At 41.7% G+C, this 24,668-nt stretch overlaps 1 protein-coding gene across 6 annotated transcripts in view; it reads right to left on the reverse strand.

Annotated features, from left to right (window-relative positions):
• Positions 1 to 24,668, reverse strand: part of cables1 (Cdk5 and Abl enzyme substrate 1) — a 142,762-nt gene that overhangs the window by 19,890 nt on the left and 98,204 nt on the right. For all 6 annotated transcript variants that reach the window (XM_059646147.1, XM_048528405.1, XM_048528406.1 and 3 more), the window contains 2 exons: positions 21,350 to 21,453; positions 311 to 417 (listed from right to left, as the gene is read on the reverse strand). In XM_059646147.1, the coding sequence (XP_059502130.1) occupies positions 311 to 417; positions 21,350 to 21,453 (211 nt within the window). The remainder of the gene's footprint in view (positions 1 to 310; positions 418 to 21,349; positions 21,454 to 24,668) is intronic.

The raw sequence follows: 24,668 nt of genomic DNA on the forward strand, positions 1-24,668 counted from the left end.
GCAATTTCAAATGAGCACCAAAATTAACCATGTAACTAGCAGCTCGTCATCAAAAACTCATATGGTTCCTCAATGTCCTTCAGAAAAGAAAATGTGTCGTTACTCGGTCTGGCTTACATGTGACCCATGCAATATACCTGACTCTTACTTGTCCTGCTGAAATGGCCTAGCAAGGCTTTGTGTTGTCATGAAGGTGGATCACCACTGGTTTTCTCAAAGGGCAATGTAAGTAGTCAATACATGCAACTTACCAGCAGCATCTACATTCTATCGATGCATATAGAAATTCACAGCTACTCTATTTGCTTACCTTCGTATCTTACTGAGGGTCAATTTAATATGGGGAAACTTTTCTCTGAAGGTTTCATTCATGTCCTTTTTCAGATCGGACGGTTTGACATATTCAATCACAGTTGTCTGCAGAGGAAAGAAATACTGGCTTAGTAATTTAAATAGGTACAATTATTCTTTGACTTCTGATGATAGATGCATACCAAAAGTATTAATCTGCATGTTTCTTTATAAATGCCAACTGACCTTTCATGTCTTTCCCCATTTCTTAGTTCATCAGTTTTGCACCTTACCTGTTTGATATCTCATACGAGTTACATAGAACATTACAGCACAGTACAGGCCCTTCGGCCCTCTATGTTGTGCCAACCTGTCATACCGATCTCAAGCCCATCTAACCTACACTATTCCATGTACGTCCATATGCTTATCCAATGACAACTTAAATGTACCTAAAGTTGGCGAATCTACTACCATTGCAGGCAAAGCGTTCCATTCCCTTACTACTCTGAGTAAAGAAACTACCTCTGACATCTGTCCTACATCTTTCACCCCTCAATTTAAAAAGCTATGCCCCCTCGTGCTAGCCGTCACCATCCTAGGAAAAAGGCTCTCCCTATCCACCCTATCTAACCGTCTTATTATTTTATATGTTTCAATTAAGTCACCTCTCAACCTTCTTCTTGCTAATGAAAACAGCCTCAAGTCCCTCAGCCTTTCCTCGTAAAACCTTCCCTCCATACCAGGCAACATCCTAGTAAATCTCCTCTGCACCCTTTCCAAAGCTTCCACATCCTTCTTATAATGCGGTGACCAGAACTGTACACAATACTCCAAGTGCGGCCGCACCAGAGTTTTGTACAGCTTCACCATAACCTCTTGGTTCCGGAACTCAATCCCTCTATTAATAAAAGCTAAGACACTGTATGCCTTCTTAAGAGCCCTGTCAACCTGGGTGCCAACTTTCAAGGATCTGTGTACGTGGACACCAAGATCTCTCTGCTCATCTACACTACTAAGAATCTTACCATTAGCCCAGTACTTTGCCTTCCGGCTACTCCTATCAAAGTGCATCACCTCACACTTGTCTGCATTAAACTCCATTTGCCACCTCTCAGCCCAGCTCTGCAGCTTATCTATGTCTCTCTGCAACCTACAACATCCTTCGTCACTATCCACAACTCCACCGGCCTTAGTGTCGTCTGCAAATTTACTAACCCATCCTTCTACGCCCTCGTCCAGGTCATTTATAAAAATGACAAACAGCAGTGGACCCAACACCAACCCTTGCAGTACACCACTAGTAACTGGTCTCCAGGATGAACATTTCCCATCAACTACCACCCTCTGTCTTCTTTCAGCAAGCCAATTTCTGATCCAAACTGCTATATCTCCCACAATCCCATTCCTCTGCGTTTTGTACAATAGCCTACTGTGGGGAACCTTATCGAACGCCTTGCTGAAATCCATATACACCACATCAACTGGTTTACTCTCATCGACCTGTTTGGTCACCTTCTCAAAGAACTCAATAAGGTTTGTGAGGCACGACCTTCCCTTCACAAAACCGTGCTGACTATCCCTAATCAAATTATTCTTTTCTAGATGATTATAAATCCTATCTCTTATAGCCTTTTCCAACACTTTACCAACAACTGAGGTAAGGCTCACTGGTCTATAATTACCAGGGTTGTCTCTACTCCCCTTCTTGAACAGGGGAACCATATTTGCTATCCTCCAGTCTGGCACTATTCCTGTAGACAATGACAAGTTAAAGATCAATGCCAAAGGCTCGGCAATTTCCTCCCTGGCTTCCCAGAAGATCCCAGGATAAATCCCATCCGGCCCAGTTATATCAAAATAGCTCAATTTAAATAAAAACAGCAAGATGCTGCAGATGCCAGAACTCTGAAATGAATTTAGACAAAGGCTTGAAAAGCTAGCATCTGTGGACAGAAACAGAGTTAATGTTTCAAATCGATAACATTTCATCAGAGCTGAAGAGAAACAGATTTAAGTTTTTTTTTAAATTTGTAGAAGGGAAAAAGAACAAAATAGAGGTCTCTGACAGAATGGAGGCCAGAGAAGGTTAGATAATAAAATATCTTGTCACACAACAAATAAAGAGTGATAATGGATATATGAAGAAACAGAGGGTTATGCTGGAAGGCAGTGTGAATAAAAACCACATGAAGTTGTTTCAAAAAGTGTTGGTGATTAGCCCAGCAAATCAAACAGGAATAAATAAAATGAAAATGTGGAGCCAGAGGTTCAGATCTGCAGGCGTTGAATTCAATGTTGAGACCAGGAAGTATAGACTGCCCAAATCAAAAGATGAGCCGCTGTCCTTCAAGTTGTGCTTCACTGTAGCAGACCACAGACACAGCGGTCCACATGGGAGCTAAGAGGAGAACTGAAGTGATACGCAACCCCAGACGCATGACATCTATGGTTTGTCGTTTGAAGGGAGTTTGTTCCGGAACTCACTCACCCAGTCTACATTTAGTCTCCCCGGTATTGCAGAATCCACATTGTGAGTAGCAAATACAGTAAACTGAACCAAAAGGAGTATAAGAAAATCACTATCACTTGGAAGGAATACGTGGAGTTGTATCACCCAATGCAAGCAGGTACAGATTGGTTCCACTTATGGCAGTAAGCTTTCCATAGAATCATTGAATCCCTACAGCGTGGAAACAGGCCCTTCGGCCCAACAAGTACACACCGACCCTCGGAGCATCCCACCCAGACTCAGTCCCCCCATAACCCACTTAATCTACACACCCCTGAACACTACGGGCAATTTAGCATGGTCAATCCCCCTACCCTGCACATCTTTGGACTGTGGGAGGAAACCGGTGCACCCGGAGGAAACCCAGACCCGGGGAGAATGTGCAAACTCCATACATACCTGAGGGTGAAGTCGAACCTAGGTCCCCGGCACTGTGGGACAGCAGTGCTAACCACTGAGCCCCTGTGCCAACCTATTGTACTTTTTACTTTTATAGTATGAAAATCCGTATCCTGAATTATAATTCTGATGGACAACTGGAGAGAGCATGCACTGCCTATAACCAACCAGCTTAACCAAGCTGGCTGCTATTTTACTTGTTGAGACCTTTCAGGATTTTTGTCTGAACAAAGCCTCAGGACTCTCCAACGTGCTCCTTGGAACTGAGATCAGGAGGCACCTCTTCATGTAATGGTGGGGAACCTGTGGCATTCTCTGCCACTGAAAGCGGTTGAGGCCAAATCACTCAATGTCTTAAAGGAGGAGTTACATACAATTCTTGGGGCTAATGGCATCAAAGGGCATGGGTCGAAAGTGGAAACAGGGTACTGAGTTTGATAATCAGTCATGATCATTACGAACGGCAGAGCAAGCTCAAAGTACCTTATAGTTTATTCATGTTCCTTTTTCTAAGTTTCAACCTCTACAGACAAGACTGTCCGATACATTACACTGTTTTCTGGATATCCATATACATCACATCACCCTGATCAACCTTGGCTGTTATTAAAGAAATTCGATCTTAGTTAAACACAATTTATCTTCAACAAATTTGTGGTTTTATTTAATCCATATTTGTCCAGGTAATTGTTAAACTTTCTCCCAGGTTACCATTTTTAAAAACTTCTAAACAAAAAACTTAGGGAGCTAGACAGAAAATTAGCAAGCACGGCCTCCAACATTGTATTCGCCAGATTAGCCCCCAGTGCCACGTTCATATTCCTATATGCCACGGTGTTTGGAGCTTCCTTCATAACTCACTTCCTTTGCTACATTGAATGCCACCTTCCACCAGCCTCCCCTATTACCTTAGCTTCATTATCCATCTTCTCCATTCCTTTGTTATCTGCCCAGCGTTTCACCACTACTTCACAGCCACAAGTGCTGTGGCTGTTGGATTTCTTTAAAGGCCTTGGGGCTTTCCTTTCAGCAAAATGATTCACTTCAGTATGAAATTTAATAAAAACTACAATGAAAAGTGTTTAAACAAAAACCGAAAGAACTGTGGATTTTGTAAATCAGGAACAAAAACAAAGTTGCTGGAAAGGCTCAGCAGATCTGGCAGCATCTGTGAAGGCAAAAAAAAAGAGTTAATGTTTCGGACCTGCTGAGCTTTTCCAGCAACTTCTGTTTTTATTCCTGATTTACAGCATCCACAGTTCTTTCGGCTTTTATTTAGTATTTAACTTACAGCCACATCTCTTCTAGTATTGCCCATTCTGAAGAAGTTCTGCTCCTCTCTCTAACAGGATTTCCTTCCAATCTTTCTCCTTGTTCACTGACATTAATTTCACTGTCAGTCCTGGTGTTTGACCAAGTATTTGCTAAAACTCGTTTCCACAGCCATATCACATTCAATACTTCCTGATGAAGGGTCACCGGACCTGAAACATTAACTGTTCTTTTTTCTTCACAGATGCTGCCAGATCTACTGAGCTTTTCCAGCAACTTCTGTTTTTGTTGTTAATGGAAAGTGCTCGACTGTCTGAGACGGGACACTGAGGATCCCTCCTTCACCTGAATTAGTAAGGTTTTCACAGCTTGAAAAAATGTGTTTTAGACTTTCACATTTCGATACAAAAGAAACTGGATATCTCAGTGTTTTCAGTTGTCTGTCCTAGTCATATTTACAGAGAATTTTCAATAAATCAATCTGTAGTTGAACAAAGACAGCTTTGATAAAATTCTGTTCATGGACTACAATTGCTCCAAACTTTTTTTAAAAATCTAAATGCATGAATGTTTCAAAAATAAGCCTCTTAAAATTTTGGAATAGAACATTACTAAGACAAATCCAAACTCTTTCTTGGACTAATAGATCCATAGTTAAAATAATCACCTCAAAACTGTGATTTTAAGAAAAATCAATATTTGGTTAGATCCTGTTAGATACTCCCTTCAGCAGGAAGAGATTTATGCAAAGTGCTGACTGCAGTGATACAGGGTGTGCAACGGAGAGGGGAGCTAGGAGGGTGAAACTGCAGGGAAGGGAAGATTCTAATGAAATGTTGGGAATATGAGGGACAATGACATAATGTGGTGAACAGAATCAAAATTACGGTAAGGGAATTATAGCTCTTACCTGAGGAACGGTTGAGAGTATCACAGAATATGTAGGAAATGGAGGGACAGTTTGTTTGCATTCAGTTAGTGAGTATTATGAAGTGATGACATTGTAATGGTGCCAGGTGGTCTGCACTGTGATACCAGAAGCAGAACACTTAGATCATGAGTCTACTCCTGCATTTCTCTGACCACAAGTTCTCAGCCTTTAAACAGTAATAAATTGGAGTTGGTAGGCTGAAACAAGAGACGCCATCTGTGGGAAGTTGTAAGATTGTGACAGCGAAGTAAAGCTGAGGGAGAGCATCACATTTATTCTTCCACAGGTACCTGCGATTCCAGGTTTCAGTGTCTTTTTTTGTAAATGATCTTGATTTTTGTTGCCTCCACTACCCTACCTCCTACAGCAGTGAAGCAAGTCACAAAATAGCATGCTATGCGACAATGACAGGAGTAGACTAGCCCTCCTTGTCCCGTCATCTTGAATACTGTTGACCATACCAACCTCCTCCAACACCCCTCCAGCTGGACAGGATCACTCTTACCTGTTTCTGGTCTTACTGATGCAGTAAATCTAGGGAATCATCTGCAATGGCTTCCCTTCCTCAACCTCCTGCAATTTTCCTTCCTAGGGCCAGTGGCAGCACATTCATATTCAACTACAATCTGTAATCCCAGCATATCGCCCCACTGCCATCAATCCTGGTTCAATGAAGAGTACACCAGGTATCCCGAAAAATGAGGTGTCAACCTTGTGAAGCCACAATCCAGGTCTCCTCGAGTACCAAACAGTACAGGCAGCGTGCGATCAGCAGAGCTAATCAATCATACAATCAAAGGACCAAATCCAAACTCTGTAGCCACATCACATCAGTCATGAAGTAAATTATTCACTGGTGGAGGAACTTCCACAAACATCCCCATCTTCAAAGATGGCAGATCCCAGCACATCAGCGCAAAAGATGCAGCCAAAACCTTTGTAACCATCTTCGGTCATCCTGATGCTAAGTGATCATCCTAAACTACCCAGATAGCAGTTATCAACCAACTCCTGATCTCATTACAGCCTTGCTCCAAACACGGAAACAAAGTGCTGAATGCAAAACACGAGGTTAAGAGAAATATCAAAGTGACATTTAACTGGGAAGGGCATTAAGAAGCCCTGACAATTTTTTTTTTGGGGAAGACCTCTGACTGGTAATACCTAGCATATGTGAGGATGGGAAGAACATAGGAGCCATTCAGCTTCTCTCGCCTACTCCACCTTTCTAGATCACAGGTGATCATTCACACAATAGCTGTATACTCCTTCATACCGTTTGGAACTAAAGATCTATAACCTCTGTCTTGAACTTTCTTAACAGCTGAACTCGCACCGCCTTGAATGAAGAAATTACTTATCTCTGTTCGAAATGGCTTGCCTTTTATTTTGAGAGTGGGTCCCCGGGGTCTGGATCACAAAACTAAGAGAAAAGTCCTTTCTTCACCGACTCTGTCAATTGCATCAAGAATTTTGAAAGCTTCAACGTAATCACATCGTATTTTTCTGAACTCCAAAGAATTAAGGCGTCGTCTATTCAATCCCTCCTCAAATAACAGTCCCACTATCCCAGGTAATGAATTTGATTAACTTCGACTGCACTTCCTCAATGGCAACTGTATCCTTCCTAAGGCAAGGGGATCAAAATTTCGTACAGTTCTCTCTGTGGGGTCTCACTAGTATTCAATATGACTGCAGCAAGCCTTCTTTGGTCCAGACTTAAACCCTCTTGCGCTAAAGGGGAACATACCCTTCGCCCTCCTTTGCCTGCTGCAGATTCATGCTAGCTTTCAGTGACTTACGAACAAGAACACACAGGTCCCTTTGGACTTTAGTATTTTGCAACCGCTTAACAATTAAAAAATATTTTGCGACTTTGTTCCTCCTGCCAAATGGAATAAACTCACATTGATCCATATTGTACACCTCTTGCTGTTATGGACCAGACCAAACCACTTCAAAATATATTAAGACGACAGCCTGGGCCATAACTACTTCTTATTTTAAAAAGTGCCAGGCATTGAATTCACGTTGCAATTTGATTGGTCAAACTACCAGTCTTGAAGCAAAACACACATAATTCATGAGGTATAGTTAAAATACAGCACAAGAAAGAATTTGAATAACAACTCTATGGAAAAATTAACAATATAATAGATTATTTAACTGCTAAACAGTAACTGTTCCAATATAGTAGCATCCCATAAACATACCCTTGGCAAAAACAAATTCAGTAAATAGATTATCTCACATGCAATTCTTCAGTCTTGGAGGAAAGAACAAGACGACAAAACTCAGACAGAGAGAGAGTAGCAGGGAGCAATGTAATACATCTTCCAAACCCAGCTAAAAGACTCAGCAACTGCTAATGAAACACTAAAACTAAAAATCCTGGTTCTGTGAGAGCTTGACCACACCCATTCAAGCTGCTTCAACTGTTCTGAATTTTTAAAGAAAACTCAAGATCTCACGAGCTGTTAACTTTATGGGCTTTCAGCAAACCATATACACCTGTCTCAACCGTTCTTTGTTTAAAAAAAAACTCTTAAAGGCATAGTATAGTCACACTTATCTACTCACTGAACCTGTCTAAATCCTCTTGGCACTTCTCTCACAACTTGAGCCTTCCGAAACATACCGCATCATCTACAAATTTGGAAATATTACAATTGATCCCCACATCCAAATCATTGATATTGACTGTAAATAGTGGGTTTCCAAGCACTGATCCTTGCAGAACTGCGTTAGTCACAGTTTTCCAACCTGAAAATGTCCCATTTACTCCTCTTCTATGCTTCCTGCTTGTTAACCAATCCCCAAATCATGCAAATATATGATCCTCAATCCCATGTGCTTTACTTTGTTTACTAACATCCTGTGTACCACTTTATCAAAAGCTTTCTAAACACCTAAGCCCTACATCAGTCAGTACAAACCCAATGGGCTGAAGGGCCTCTTCAGTACAGTATGACTATATGACTCTATTACCATCCACTGGTTCTCCCTTATTGAACCTGCCAGCAACACCCTTTAAAAACGTGCAGGCTTCTCAAACATGATTTGTACCGCATGAATCCAGCTTCTGTCCAATCAGACAATTACTTTCTATATATGCACTGCTTACAGCCTTTAAAATAGATACTAATAACTTCCCTACCACTGCCATCAGGCTGACGGGTCTTCAGTTGTTCTCTCCCTCCTTTCTGAAACAGTGGGGTAACAGTTGGAACCTTCCAAACTGCAGGCATTGTTGCAGAATTAGCAGAAGTATTTTTTAAAAAATCACTATTGCTGTGGCTATCTCTTTCAATACTGTGCAGAGAGAGTCAGTGAGTGCTGTAGACATGTCAATGCTCAGTCCTATTAGTTTCTCGAATACTACTTTAATTTTACTAATTTCTTTAAGTTCCATGCTCTCGCTAGTCCTTTGGATCCTAATGATTTCAGGAAGACTTCTTGTGCCTTCCTCTGTGGATGATGGAAGTCAATGATCTCAGCTACAGGAAATGACTGCAGGAGTTCCTCAGGATCTCAAGCATCTTCGGCTGTTTAATCAATTACCTTCCCTCCCTCATAAGATTGGAAGAAATGTCTACTGATGTGAAGAGATGACTGCACAATGTTCAGCACCAAGCGTGAGTCTTTAGATACTGAGGCTTACTGTGTCCATACGCAAAATTCCGTTTGCGCTGCTAAGTGGCATGTTACATTTGCACCTCTCAAATATCAGACAAATATTGTCCCTCTCCAACAAGAAAATGTCTAACCATTTGCCCCTGGCATTCAATGGCATTCTGATTTCTGAATGTCCCACTTACAACACTCTAAGGGAGTCACTATTGACCAGAAACTGAACTGGATGAGCCATATAAATACTGTGGCCACAAAGGCAGGTCAGAGGCTGGGAATTCCGCAGTGAGTTTCTAACCTCTTGAGTTCCCCAAGCCTTTCCTTTATCTACAAGGCACAAGTCAGAAGTGTGATGGAATACTCCCCACTTGCCCAGATGTGGTAGATCCAACACTCAAGAATCTTAACACCATCCAAGGCAAAGCTCTCAACCTGACTGACACCACATCCACTACCTTCATATCATACATGCGCAGTGGCAGCAGTATGCACCATTTACAAGATGCACTGCAGCAACTCATCCATGTACTGTCAACAACAATGTCCAAAGTCACGACTTTTACCATCGAGAAGGACAAGGGCCTCATGAGAAAACATTAGCCCCTGCAGGCTCTCCTCCAAACCATGCTCATTCCTTGGGTTGTTGGTTCAAAATCCCGAATTTCCCTTCCTAACAGGATTGTGGGTCTATCTACAGCACATGGGCTACGTGGTTCGGGAAGACAGCTCACCCACCTTCTCAAGGGCATTAGAGATGAGCACCAAATACTGGCCTGGTCAGCAATGCCCACATCCTTTGAAAGAATAAAGAAAAACCTTGGTTGAATTTTTATATTTACACATTCAACATCTGCTTGTTAAAAGCATGAAGCCAACACGTTCTAAGCAGCTGAAGTTGCCAATTTTACTTGTCGCTGCCACATCATGCCGCAATTGTAAAGAACAGCAGCCTACTGGTTACTAGGGAAACTATCAATACAAGAGATCTGCAATACAAAAAGACAAACAGAAATCAATGCCCTACTAAAAAACAAATCAGCACATTTCCCACAGTAAGTTAATCCCATTTAAGTGCCTGTGATGATGCCCAGTTCTCTTTGTCAGTAACAGAAAGGCTACCTTGGCACATTCAGGAACCAGTCTACAAGGCTGGTATGAAGTTGCACTGATCTCAATCCTCCAACTGTTTGCTGGACGCTTTTGAAACATTTCCTGTGGTTCTGCTCACTGTTGTCATTTCTCCTGTGCCCAGCTTGACAGCATGCATTTGGATTGGAGACCATCACAGATGGTGAAAGGACTGTATTGCTGGCTCATGGCTGGGCAAAATACAGGAGCATTGGAAAGGAACCAGTGTCACTGAGAATTTTTCATTGCATTTCAGTTCAGAAAGATCTGATATATCTTCAGCTTCACAGGTGAATTTGGTCTGTAGGTCCGTAGCACAACTGCATTCAGTTACACAGCAGTAGTGCCAGCTGTTTCAGGTAGAAATTAACTCACACCAAGTTCCAGCACACAGGAATAATTTTAAACACCAGAAGAAATTGATTGTCATGAGGAAAGCGTGAGTGAGTTCAATGCAAGCCAAAGCCAGCCCACAGTTCTGTTGACTTCACATCAAGTATAATTTTAAAAATCCATCTTTCATTCTACATCACCAATTTTCCCTTTATGGACTGCTGGTTAGCTCTTTTACAACTTAAATATGTCCTTTAATCTGTGCATGTCCTTCCTTGCATATTAAATTTCGTCAACAGTGCTTTTAAGGTAATTACAAGGACAAATCAAACAACAACGCACAGAGCAATGGCCTGGCCTTTAACACAAACTGATGTAGGATTTACACCCAAAAATCTAAACACAATGTGTCCACTATACATACAAAAGAAGACTGTGCACAATCCTTGAGAAATTTCTCTCCCTTTATCCTTGTTTTCCTATTATTTTCTATTTTGCCACCGTTCTACAGAAAGATGAAATTTTAAAAAGTGAAGAAGATGTCAAGCTATGAGTAGTGGGAAGAGATAATAAAATGTGAGGCTGGATGAACACAGCAGGCCCAGCAGCATCTCAGGAGCACAAAAGTTGACGTTTCGGGCCTAGACCCAGCTTTTGTGCTCCTGAGATGCTGCTGAGCCTGCTGTGTTCATCCAGCTTCACACTTTATTATCTTGGATTCTCCAGCATCTGCAGTTCCCATTATCACTGATACAGTAGTAGGAAGAGTTCCAGTTTCTCTCAAGCAGCTTCACAGTAGCGGACTTGTACGGAAACATTAATGTCAGGAATGAATGCATATTATTCACAAATTCATGTGTTAGTTTAAAATCTGGCTTGTTTATTCCAGATATCAAATTAAAATTTAAAGCAAGGTGACACACCAAGCTGTCTTATCACAAACGATAGTGGGGTTAAGCTTGCTTCCAGGCCCCTGCCATTGACTGGCCCTGCGGTGTGAAACTGATGTTTGCTGTAAAATAACTCCTTGGGGATCTAGAAAAGAAATGCTAAAAATATGTAATAAAGAAAATGTGCAAGAGTATCAGCAGAATATTCTGGAGATTCAATCATCAGTCATTGCTGAGACATTTTATTGGGAGAAGCCTGTATTTTAATGTAAATTTATTGCAGACTTTCCCACTTTCTGGTTGGGAATGGAATTAACGCACAGTAGTGTGGAGTTAGGGTATTGCAAACAATGGAAATGCACTGCAGATATTTTTAAACAAAACCTCATTTGAATTTGAATACATTAATTTTAGTGCCACTTTTAAGGGCTGCCAACTTAGTTTCATTTGGTTTATTTGTTTCTTTGGATGTTAAGTAGTGCAAAAATATTAAAGCATTTTAAGTTGAGGTGCGGATGCTCACCTGCTCCACTGCTACAAAAGCTGAACAAATGGCTGAGCTGTCAGAGAAATTAGTATCTGATCAGTAATTTTGAAGTTTCAACAGATGGTTGTACTATTAACAAACATAAGGATCAAGGTACAGGTTGCAGCTAACATTAAAATCTAAATTGTAATTCTGTTGAAAGCAGAATAGCACTTTAGCGATTAAAGAAAGTACCATAATACCTCTGAACACTCTCAATTTTGTTCAATCAATGGTCAATTACTATTAATAAATAAAGTCCTATAATTAATTACTGCATTAAAAACATACTTATAATGAGGTGCTGTATGAAAATTTATGTTACATTGACAATAACTAAATCCACCAAAAGGTTCCTAACTCTAGAAAAGGCTTCCTTCATGATGCATAAACCCTTTGACCTGACATGGTTCACTCAGTAGTAGTAGCTCTGATCCTGAACCAGGAGAACTGGGCTCAAGTCCCACTTTCTCCAGAGGTGTGTAATAATATGTGAACAGCTTGATTAGAAAAAATAAACAGAAGGTTGCCTTACGTTAATTGTCTATCTGTGTGATACTGCACTTTAGGAAAATTAAGGAAAACTTGGAATTTTGCGGGGGTACAATAGCTCAGTAATTAGGACTGCTGCCTCACAGCAGCAAGGACCTGGGTTCGATTGTTAAAAAAATTTCTAAAGCTTCAGAAACCCACCTGCCCTACTGAATATCTGAAGCTCAATGAAACGGAAAACTGAGGTAGATGGCAATGAGGCAGTTCCTTTGTCAGATTACATGCGTTTCATGTAACCACATTCTCCACAGCAATCAACCAGGACGATACCGGGAACATGGTCAAAATTCTGGATTTCTGCTCCTTAATCACCGATTCCATCTGCATCGGCCTGATGTGGGTTTGTGCCTCATCAGAATGGCAAAATCTGGCCCACTGTTGAAGAGGTCCTTTTTGCCGTATACTTTCAGACAAGTGATGATTACACTACAGTGACAACATCAGAGGTAGCTTTCCGCTTTTCATCACAACAAATAAAACAGATTGACCGACTCTCACCTTTCACCTTGATGAATTAAATGTGCATACAAAGCAAGTGTCCGTTACCCCTCACGTCTTCGGTAATAAATTTTGGGACTGGATCACGTTTGGCAAATCCCTTTCAGGAATTACAACTCCTAGGAAGTCTGTGCGTCTGTGCACAATCGTGATGTCCCTGAGAAATTGTTAATTCATTATCGAACTTCATCGACAGGAAGGAAATTGACTGAAGATAATACATAAGGCTAGTGTTGATTTATACTTACAACTCAGAGTTGGAACAATCAAGCTTCTGCTATAACAGTGCAAACCACGACAGGCAGACTGTATTGGAATAACATTCTAAAACAATTTTGCTCAAACATTTATTCCTGTTAATAACAATATTAAAGAGAAATATTTCAGTCGCATATAGAAGGAATAGTGGCACAGATTTTGCGATCAGAATTAAAAACCATATTCCTGATCCTGACTTTACAAAAAGAAAGTATATTATCTTTACAGGGATCTCCTGAGGAGCACTCTCAGCTGAAACAGATTAGCACAGTCCAGAAATCCATGCAGTCAGCAGCAGATTTATCACTGTTGAAGCTTTGTTCCTATTTTGATACAAAACCTACTGTATTCCTAGATTTACAAGTCCTGAAGCCATTTTCATAGCTACTGAGGGAAGTATGAGAGTGAATTGAGAGCAAAGTGAGAGCTTAGTGTGCCAGGGGGGTTAGGCGGTGTTCGAGAGATAGCTTGCAGGAGACTGGGGAATAGAAGGTCACCAGCAAGGGCAGGACGAGAGGAGATTATGGGAAAGGTGGCTGGTCGAATCATAGAAGTGATTGACAGACAGTCCGGTGATTGGGGGAGATTGACATCAATTTAATAGTTATCCAGGAAAAAAGTGGGTTTTTTTGTGATGCATGCAGAGAATGTGGGCTTCGTTGGCCAGGCCAATGTTTATTACCTAACCCTAAGTGCCCAGACAGTAGTAAAGAGTCAATCACATTGCTGTGGGTTTGGTGTCACATGTAGGCCAGACCGGCTAAGGATGGCAGATTTCCTTCCCTAAAGCACATTAGAGAACCTGAGGGATTTCTCCCAACACTTGGCAATGGTTTCACGGTCATCATTAGACTCCTAATTCCTGATTTGCATTGAACCCAAATGCCACCATCTGTTGTGGCAGGATTCATTTCCAGAACATTCCCTGGGTCTCTAGATTACTAGTCTAATGATAAAACCACGAGGCAATCACTTCCCCAAAACAGTCACCCAAGAAAAGTTAGTGATAATGGGAACTGCAGATGCTGGAGCATCCAAGATAATAAAATGTGAGGCTGGATGAACACAGCAGGCCCAGCAGCATCTCAGGGGCACAAAAGCTGACGTTTCGGGCCTAGACCCTTCATCTGATGAAGGGTCTAGGCCCGAAACATCAGCTTTTGTGCTCCTGAGATGCTGCTGGACCTGCTGCGTTCATCCAGCCTCACATTTTATTACCCAAGAAAAGTTAGATACATTAAGTTTAAGTCAGTCCAAAAACTCTTGACTTGAACGTGGGGTTTTTCCGTAGACTTCCAGGCAGCAAGTAATTGCTCACTGCAAGTTTCAATTTCCGGGACCATCCCCAGGAGGTTCGCTGCATCAGGGCTTCCATGAGGTCCAAACACACAAGTACTGTCGACTCTGTTTCTCATTGGAGGATTGACTCTGGGTCAATATAGCCTGTAATTTATGAATATGTGCAACCACTCTCTGATTAATGTCAGCAGTTATTAAGTACCTCCCATTACATTCTATCAAAAAGAAACATCAACCTTAAAGGGTCAGACCACAATTGGCAGCAATAAATCACAGCAATAATCCCAGACCACAAACAATTTCTCAGATTCATTAACGGTGATCGGAATTCCTTGTATCCCTCTGCGCCAGTGTATTTATAACACGCAAGTTAACGAGTCTCGGACAAACTGACACCCCTGTCCTCACAGGGACCCACCTTCATGGGAGGAACAGCTGAAGAGACCAGCAGGGGAAAGGCAACTTCTACTGGCAAGGACAGGCTGGTAACAACATTCATATCCATGGAGCTAGTTCTGCCATTCAGAAAATAATAGTCTATTCACTGCCTGAACTCCCCAGTGGTATAAGTGAAAGGTTCACAGCACTTCACCCAGAGCTCAACCAATAATCAATACACCACTGTCATCAGCACTCATACCCCAATCCTCCATTTGGATGAAAGTGTTAATGAAAAGATCTGCTCTGTACAAAGTGAAATCTTCCCTAATATCAGTCACAGAGAACAGATTGTGGTCGATGGGATAACTTTAGTATTCTCCCCTTCCATTTGTAACTGCGGCGATTTTAATATCGTTTTCCCTTATATCTTTTGCTTTTCGAAACAGACTATGACATGTTCCCCATTTGGTGAAGTCTAATTTTTAAATGAGTGTTCAAATGAGATACGGGTATTAATTCACATGCCCGAATGTGCAGTAAGTCTGCGCCCAGTGAAGGTTCTTGCAGTGAGTTGCTCTGGCAGAATTCACTTTCCTGGGAGCTCAGGCAGATGCAGTTAAAGGGATAGCTAGCTGTGTGATTCTAATAAAGTGGACAAAAAGAGTTCACTATTCAGGCAAAATACAGAATTCACCCTAGAAAGCAGGTTGAGGTTAGAGGTCTGCTTTAGCTGAGCTGGGAGCCACTAGCTGTCTGTCCCAATGTTAAACAGCAAATTGAGAGAGTTCAGCACTGCACAGTTAAAGTTTGTTGAAAACAAATGTTTCAGTCATGTGACAGAGTTCCTGGGGAGGGCAGTTCAAGTTAACAAAGTGGTTTTAATGTCTCTTGCCAAAGTAATTTTATTCTGTACGAGATAACTAAGGGGTTATTAGTATCATTTCAGGCATAATGATTTTTAAATCTATCCTTTGTTCAGAACTGGCTGGGAGAAGCACGGTATCTGTTGCTCTTTTGTGTGGGTTTCACTGCAATTTCATACAAATGGATTGTATGATACTACAGATGGTGAGTTAGCTTTTGTGCTGGTAATTGCCAGACATTTCTACAAGTAGCCAAGTAATCCATTTCGTGACAGCAGCCACACTGAACTCCAGAGTTCCATTTTAAAATTTAGACAAGAAAATGCGGTTTATTTTTAAGAAGAATAGAAAACTTTATGATCTCCCTTCATGTCTTGCCAGTATGTCACACCCCAAAAGGAGACCATTCATCTGGGGACTCTAATGCTAGGGTTAGCCATCAGTCCAATATCAGGAGTACTGGAGAAAACCAGCATCCGAGAAATCAATGTGAACAGTGGCCTCCTGCTGACAAAGTGAGCTCAGGATAGCCTCATTATAACAAACATTGTCAGGACTCACCTGGGAAAGTCTACTGAGATTCAAAGCTCACCATTCCTAGGATTGTCACAAAAAGTAAAGACAAAGTTCTCAAAGTCCTAATTTGCTGGTTGAACGAACCCAAGTTAACAGAAAACACTGAGCAGCTTTCGATACTTAACAAGGACTGCTACTTATTACAAAGCAATCAGTCTGACTACAAAAAAAATCATCATACAACCAAACAGGGCTCATTTCCAGATTCTTTCAATTCTTCGCAGAAGACACAAGGCAGTTCACGTGTTAATTATAGAGTCTTGCGGTTGCTAGTTAGCTGACAGCAACGGTTGGAGGCAGAAAAGGAGGTGGGGGGGTGTAGAAGAGAGAGAGAGAGAGAGAGAGAGAGAGAGAGAGAGAGAGAGAGAGAGAGAGAGAGAAAGAAAGAGAGAGAGAGAGAGAGAGAGAGAGAAAAATGGAGAGAAACAGGGAGAGGGGAGAGTGCGAGAGAGAAAGCGCAAACGAGAGGAAAAAGTCGGGGAGGTCCCTTTCATTGCTGGAGGCAGAAGGTTTCTCGCCTATAAGCTGCTCAAAAGCCAATTAGAATTCCTATTATGTTGACAACTTCTAGCATCCACCTCCTGTCCCGACAGCACAAACCAATCAGCAATCTGTTGCTGAGCGAATGTCACCCTGTAAACACACTCCCAGTGCATGGGATCTTAGACTTCTTCCCCATTGTTTGAAGAAAGTAACAGGGTAAACTCAACTCACAAAGAGTTCTAGCATTTTCTGGAAAAAGGGAAGTAACTCTTTCCACAGTCCTTCAAACTTTTTCCCGTTTTGGTCAACAATCCAAACTGAAGGTGTGGACACTACAATAAAACAAAAATCATGGGAGACATCCCAGATCAAGCACGAGCATCTCCAAAGCTATACAATTGTTCAAGTCAACTATGTGAATGATGTCTGTATCACTTAAACCATGTGGGTCACCAATACCTGCTAGAGGGGTGAAATGGCAGATTTAAAACAAAGATGAGGAGGAATTACTTCTCTCAAAAGAATTGTGAAACCGGAACTCTCTACCCCATAGGGCAGTGAGTCATCCTCATCGGCGAGAGACCGTCAATGCTGACAATGATGAGAACAACAGATGCAGTGACCCTGCACAAATTTGAGGAGGAAACAGATTTGTAATTAGCAATGGCTCAAAGTGTTATGGGGAGTACATAGGAAGGTGAAGTTCAGGCCAAAATGAGATCAGCCATAATTGTATTAAATAGCTGAGCAAGCTTCAGAGGCTGAATTGCCTATTCTTGCTCGTAGTTGTTACATTCTAAGACACCACACATGCAACCTATGGAAATGAGAAGAAAAGTGACTCTATCCTTCCCGCTCCATCTCATGCCTTAGCTTCAGTCAATGCGATAACTGTAACCATTTTCAAAAAGGGAAATACATTCTTCGTTGGAAACACGTGAGGTATTTGCTGATTGTCCACAGCAACAAGAGTCTTGACACAGATTCTTTGGAAGCATTACATCTCGAGGCTGAGGAAACCCTCCCACAGGCAGAATGCAGTTTTCGCCTTTCTAAAGAAGAGCCTAAAATGGTCATTGTTGCCAGGAAAATGCCAAGAACACCACCGGGAAGTTTTCATCGCATTTACCAACCTGACCTGTGCATTTAATCTGTAAAGCTTGCCAGAGATTTGGCTCGGTCTGAGCAGCTTCATCACTGCCCTGCACCTGCTGCATGTTTCTGACGCTGAGTGTGCTTGTGTGGGAGATCTGGAAAAGATGTGTTACCCAGTTTACCCATGTGTTTGTGTGTGCGTGTTGTGTGGTGCACGCGCACGGTGGATGTGAGGAGGGCGGATGGGGGTTGGCACCCGGGTGGGTACAGGTGGTGGTTTATGACAGTTGAAAGTAGAGGTGTATGTCAACGGTTTATAATAGTTTATCTATGGTTTCAATGTATTTGAGTTAAATACAAACACCTGATCCATGCTTTCTGTCAACTTGGGATTGAAATACAGGTAAATTGTGGCATTCCTCTTACTTTCCAGAATCATTAACTTTGGTGACAACTGCAGGGTTTGATTTCAAGTGCGCTACCCGAGTGAGGTGTGACAGTGTCTGTATCTGTCCCTGTGCATGTGACAGTGCTGCAGGTGACGGAGAGCTCAGTTAGTATGTTGGGGAGCAGTTGTGCAGAAGGGTGTCATGGGAATAACGACATGCTTCAACTTGACTTACAATTGCTAGGTGCAGCTCTAAATAAAATCAGTGTAAAATAATGTGCAATTGTCTGACAAAACAGATCCCGAGAGATCCATCATCATCAGCATCTTGGCATATTGGATGTTCAACGTTCCAGCATCAGTCAGCTTTCTCAACCATGGCAAACAATGCCATTGGGACTGGAAGATCTGGGCCGTCAAGTTTTCATTTTGCTTTTTAGAATGTAGTTTGCAGAAGAGACAGCAGGACCCAAAAAAAATTAGTTGAGCCTTCACAACTTCTACTTATATTGCGTTACACCCTCAAAGTCATATATTATTAATCATTCACAATTTCTCACGCAAGATGGTGTACAGTCTGCGAGTTTTGAGAAGATTTGTAGCTCAGGTTGAGTTTCTGGATGTGAGTTTGCTCGCTGAGCTGGAAGGTTAGTTTTCAGACGTTTCGTCACCATTCTAGGTAACATCATCAGTGAGCCTCCGGTGAAGCGCTGGTGTTATGGTGTACAGTTTGTGCTGACTCTACAATTGTTTCCATCTGGTTTTCCGTTGTGAATATGAAGGAGTTAACATAATATGGGACAAACACAGAATGCTGGAAAAACTCAGCAGGTCAAGCTCTGATTCACCTTCAGAGTCAAGCTGGACTTGAAACATTAACTCTGTTTGTCTCTCCAGCAATACTGCCAGACCTGCTGAGTTTCTCCAGCATTGTGTTTATGAGCTCAATTTTCAGCATCTGCAGCATTTTGCTTTCAGCCAGTCATGAGACGAGCACAGGATAGGCATTACTGCTTAAAGGCTAAAAAAAACTTAAACTGTTATTCTATAAATGGTACAATTTAAAATCATAGGTCCTAATCTTTCTAGATTCTATGTTTTATAATTGGGAGTGAAGGAATTAAGGACCAAAACATTAGGAACCCCTTCATTATGTCAAGGCTTAAAGCAAAGCTCTCATTTTACATCTTGGATGTTGGCTCGCTTTGTCACCTTCAGCAACATGAATAAATAATCACATTCAGCTAGGTTCTAAACTGTAAAGAAAGCTCATTACTCAAGAGAGTTCAAGTTGTATCTCCACTGTTCTCTTGAAAGATAATAAATGATTGAAAGTAATGCAAAATGAATCATTCGCACAATGGTTTGCTCAACACATTTCTGCCAGTATGCTACACTGCTAAAGGCAAGTGTACCAGAGAACTTGTTCAGTTCGGTTCTATCTCAGTTCATTGATCTCAGCCTGATGACAAGAGGAGCATTAAAACTGGTTGGAGGGTTTGGGAGAATGGGACAAAGTTGGTTTGCTGCATGAGCAGGCAGATTCTTCTTTACTCTCCATCTTCGGTCAAAAAACCCTGCAGCCATATGGTATCAATGTGGACTTCACCAGTTTCAAAATCTCCCCTTCCCCTACTGCATCCCTAAACCAGCCCAGTTCATCCCCTCCCCCCACTGCACCACACAACCAGCCCAGCTCTTCCCCCCCACCCACTGCATCCCAAAACCAGTCCAACCTGTCTCTGCCTCCCTAACCGGTTCTTCCTCTCACCCATCCCTTCCTCCCACCCCAAGCCGCACCCCCAGCTACCTACTAACCTCATCCCACCTCCTTGACCTGTCCGTCTTCCCTGGACTGACCTATCCCCTCCCTACCTCCCCACCTACACCCTCTCCACCTATCTTCTTTACTCTCCATCTTCGGTCCGCCTCCCCCTCTCTCCCTATTTATTCCAGTTCCCTCCCCCCATCCCCCTCTCTGATGAAGGGTCTAGGCCCGAAACGTCAGCTTTTGTGCTCCTGAGATGCTGCTTGGCCTGCTGTGTTCATCCAGCCTCACATTTTATTATCTTGGAATTTCCAGCATCTGCAGTTCCCATTATCTCTGATAAGATTTTAGTCACAGCCTGTTTATCAGCCTGCCCGAACAGGGAGCTCTGAATAGGATGGATCTCTAGGCCTTGTCAGCACATTCTGGCCCAGGGAGCAGATCAATGAAAGCTGCTTGCCTCCCGAAGTGACTTTTCCCAGCTGAGTCCCAAGAGGAACAGCGAGTCGATTGGAGTTTTTTGCATAGTCGGGGGAGCAGTCAGGAGCATTTCTGCTCCTCCACCCTCCAGAGAGATGGGAAACTTTAGAAAATCAAACTACTACTGCGCAGATTGGGCACTGGAAGCCCTACAGCTAAATTCATCTGCATTGCATCCGTTACCCTGCCACAATTAGACAGCAATTTCTACATCAGTAACTTTCACCAGAAGTTCTGTTTGTGTGCAGGCTGCTTGTGAAGTAATGGGTATTGCATGCAACACCTTCAATATTCAAAAAGCTGCAACATTCACTGCCTGGATTCACATGTCAACACAACTTTGGTAAGACACTAGAGAGAAAACCACATGCAAGGAACTCAAAAATCAGTAAAGGTAGTGCCTCATGAGAGAACACAAGTTTGAAACAGATCAACTTAATTTTTCTACTTTCTCCTAGCTTCCAATTTTGGAAATCTGAAATCCCCATTTTAAAACCCACGTTACTTGCTGTTTGGATATCTTAGCTATTCCTATTTGGATCAGCCTGGACAATCCCCCCAGTTCCTTGGAAACATCACTGTGAGGTCTTTAATCCTCCCTCGCATTGCTTCATGCTTATTTACATTACATTCTTGACACCTTGAATGGACATGCATTGTTCACAATAGTACTTATGCAGTGATGCTCCATAGTAACGTTTGCACAGAAACAAAGATGTTTTAGCAAAGCTCAGATATGATTCCTACAGCTTTGTGGCTTCATACAGCTGCACAAAGCTATTACATAGGTACCTACCATATAGGAAGGGAAGATCAGAACTCTTTTATGTTTTCCACATGGCCACTGTGGGTCATCCAGCAGGTTTGGATCATATTCCGCAAACTCCAGTACTTCATTGCCTAGAATAAAACGAGCATTATTTTCATCTTTCTACAGCCACTCTCTTCATTTGTTTTTTTTTGCACAGAATCATACAAGTGTCACTGAGCATAAACAGTCTTCCAGCACAACTTTACAATCTCCAATTCCGCACATTTTCAACATTACATTTTAGATCTGCAGCTGCCGATAGAATTATGATATCTGGTTATATGTGTTGCATTTGGCGCACATTTCTGATCTCCAGACTGCAAAGTAAAGCAGAGCGGGGTATTGGAGAAGCAACACAGATTTATGATAACAATACCAGGTACCAGTGGTACGAATGTGGAACTCACTGTCACAAGGAGTGGCTGGAATGAACAGTATGAGATTTATTTAAGGGGAACCTAGACAAGCATGAGGGAGAAAGGAATAGAGGCTCACAGTGTTAGATTTAGATGGGAAAAGATGGAGGAGGCATGAGTGGTGTAAACACATGCATGGACTAGTTGGGCTGAATGGTCTGTTTGTGTCCTATATAATGTAATCCAGTGTAACTGAGAGCTTAAAGTTAACAGGAAAGATTGAACAGGCTGCAGCTCTTTTTACTCAAAAGCAGATGCATAGAGGTGTGTGAGGTTATGATGGAGGCTCAATGGGGTAGCTGTAGTGGAGGTATTGCCAGTTAAAGGCAAATTCAAAACTTGGGGCCAGTAACAAAATATTTAATTACTATTAAATCCAGTCATAAATTAAGCAGAAACTTCCTGTACCAAGAGAGTGTTTAAATGTGAAACTTGAAACTGTAGTGAAGGCAAACAGCACAGATGTATTTAATGGAAGTTAGTTAATTCATGAGAGGGAAAGGATCAGGAGGACACGTTGACAGATTTAGATGAAGTACAGTAGGAAGAAGCTGAGATAATGCATTTACACCAAAAGAACCAGCTGAGCCAAAATGGCCCCTTTCTGTGCTATAAATCCTTTCTATTATGTGTCTGCATAAATGTATCTATGGGATACAGACTTTTTTAATGTACAATATATGCTATGAAATTTCTGAGTAAATAAGAGTAATGGAAACATAGGAAATGGAGTCGGCCATTCATCCCATCCATTGCATGCCTATCAATTGAATGCTTCAATGCTCCACATCCCATATTCTAATACACTATCGATAATCAGAAACTTATCAATCTCTGCCTAAAACACATTCAAAGACTGAGCTTCCACAGCGCTCTGTGGCAGAAAACACCCAAGATTCACAAACGTCTGAGTTTAAAAAAAAATTCTCCTCACCTTAGACTTGTATGGCATCTCCCTTATTTCTAAATTGTACATGCTGTTTCTAGGCTTCCCAGCTGGGGGAAACATCTTACCTGCATTACCTCCAAATACTAACTTCACCCTTTAACCTTACCCTTCAAGTATTTTGCATCCTATTTCAATGCTCAGATGCACTATTTAAGCCACACACCTACAGCTTACTAATTAACAATTCAATCATCACAACGACAAATTATGTAAAGGTACAAATCCCTTGAGATAGGAGCATGCTGTTGCTCCAGCAGTCTCACTAAAACTGTGCAGGCAGGCAATTTACAGCAAACACAACACACAGCCCCCCTTTAAGCCAATCCAACATAAGATTATTAAACAATTGCTGGCAAGACATTTTTCTTTCTTCATTCATTGGATGACAAACATGGCCCTGATGTCAAGGACCGTCACTCTCAAGTCACCTCTGCAGTTTAGCTCTTTTCTCCATGTTTGAACCACAGCTGTAATGAGGTTAGGAGCTGTGTGACCCTGGCAGAATATAAACTCAGCATCATTGAGCAGGTTATTGCTATGTACTGCTGCTTGAGAACAATGTTGTCTCCTGTGTTACTGACGGATCAAGAGTGGACTGATGGGTCAGGTTGGATTTGTGTTCTTTGATCACGTCTAGACTTTGATCCAAACTTTGAGAGCTCATTACGTCAAGACTGCTCACTTTCATTCACCGAAATATGTTGACGTTTTCGGATGTTCAGTCCATTTCCTCAGAACAGGACCAACAATTGAGTGGTTGCTGAAGAAAAGAAAAAGCTGATGGGATTGTCTCAAAACAATGGTAAAATCATCACTCTTCACATCAGTCTGAAGATAAATCCCTACAGGACAAGACAACCAACATCTGCTTTGTGGAAAGTGAGATCATTGTATACACTGATGTTTTAGTTGGGAATATTATGAAAGATGGGAAGAAAAACAACCATTTCATCAGCAATGTGTGAATCTTCAAAGGAGAATTCAGAACCAAATACATCACTTGCACCTTCTGAGTCAAAGTCATTTCAGGCACTGACTGCCATGAGAAACAATTGAGGAAATTATGTATCAGGCCCTTGTGGGTGGTAGGAAGGGGTAAAGAGATATTAATGGTGCATGAATCTCTCACAGCCACCGCAACTCGACAAGTGCACACTGGACTCCCATCAGGATGCAGCCCTGTAACTGCGGTGATTGGAGTTACCATCTGAAAATGATCCTGCCTTCCAGTAGAACACTTAAATGGAAAACTTCAACCAAAATGTGTCAATGTGGCATTAACACATACGTGGAGAAAATGAGGGGAAGCTTATTGATTTAAAAACTAAACAAAAATTAAATTATATTATGACAAAAACATCAAAAGCTCCAAAGCTTCTATCAAACCATCTGTTGTGAGCTGCTGTCCTGGGCACTGGTCACTGACTCTACATCTGCAATAACATCCCCACTCTACTTTTTGAAAATGTCAACTTTCCTACTCCTTTTGTAGCAGTCCGCAGCTTAGGACAGAATGGTTTTCTAGCATGTATAATGTTTACAACTTAAAATATTCATAGCTCTAATAACTTTAGGTGCATAATTAGTTCTTTTTAATTTTCTATCAAGTGATAATATCAATTTTAAACAATGCTTCTTAGATTCTGAGATCAACGTTTAGTTAATTGCAAGACATTATAAATGCACCACCATATTCATCCTGGGGGCCAGATAGCTCAGGTGACTGGCTGGCTGGTTTGTCATGCAGACTGATGCTGACAGTGCAGGTTTAGTTTCCACTTGGGCTGAGGTTAACCACTGCAAACTGTCTAAAACAGAGCAGCCCTGCAGGACACTGTGACCTTGCCTTTACCACGATATTAATCTTGAAGGTGGGGATGTAAATCCTTTGCCCTCTTGTTTTTTTCTGTAATTCACTATCAGCAAATTTTGAAACACT

This window comes from Stegostoma tigrinum, chromosome 5 (genome assembly GCF_030684315.1).
Source record: "Stegostoma tigrinum isolate sSteTig4 chromosome 5, sSteTig4.hap1, whole genome shotgun sequence".
NCBI classification, from domain to species: domain Eukaryota; kingdom Metazoa; phylum Chordata; class Chondrichthyes; order Orectolobiformes; family Stegostomatidae; genus Stegostoma; species Stegostoma tigrinum.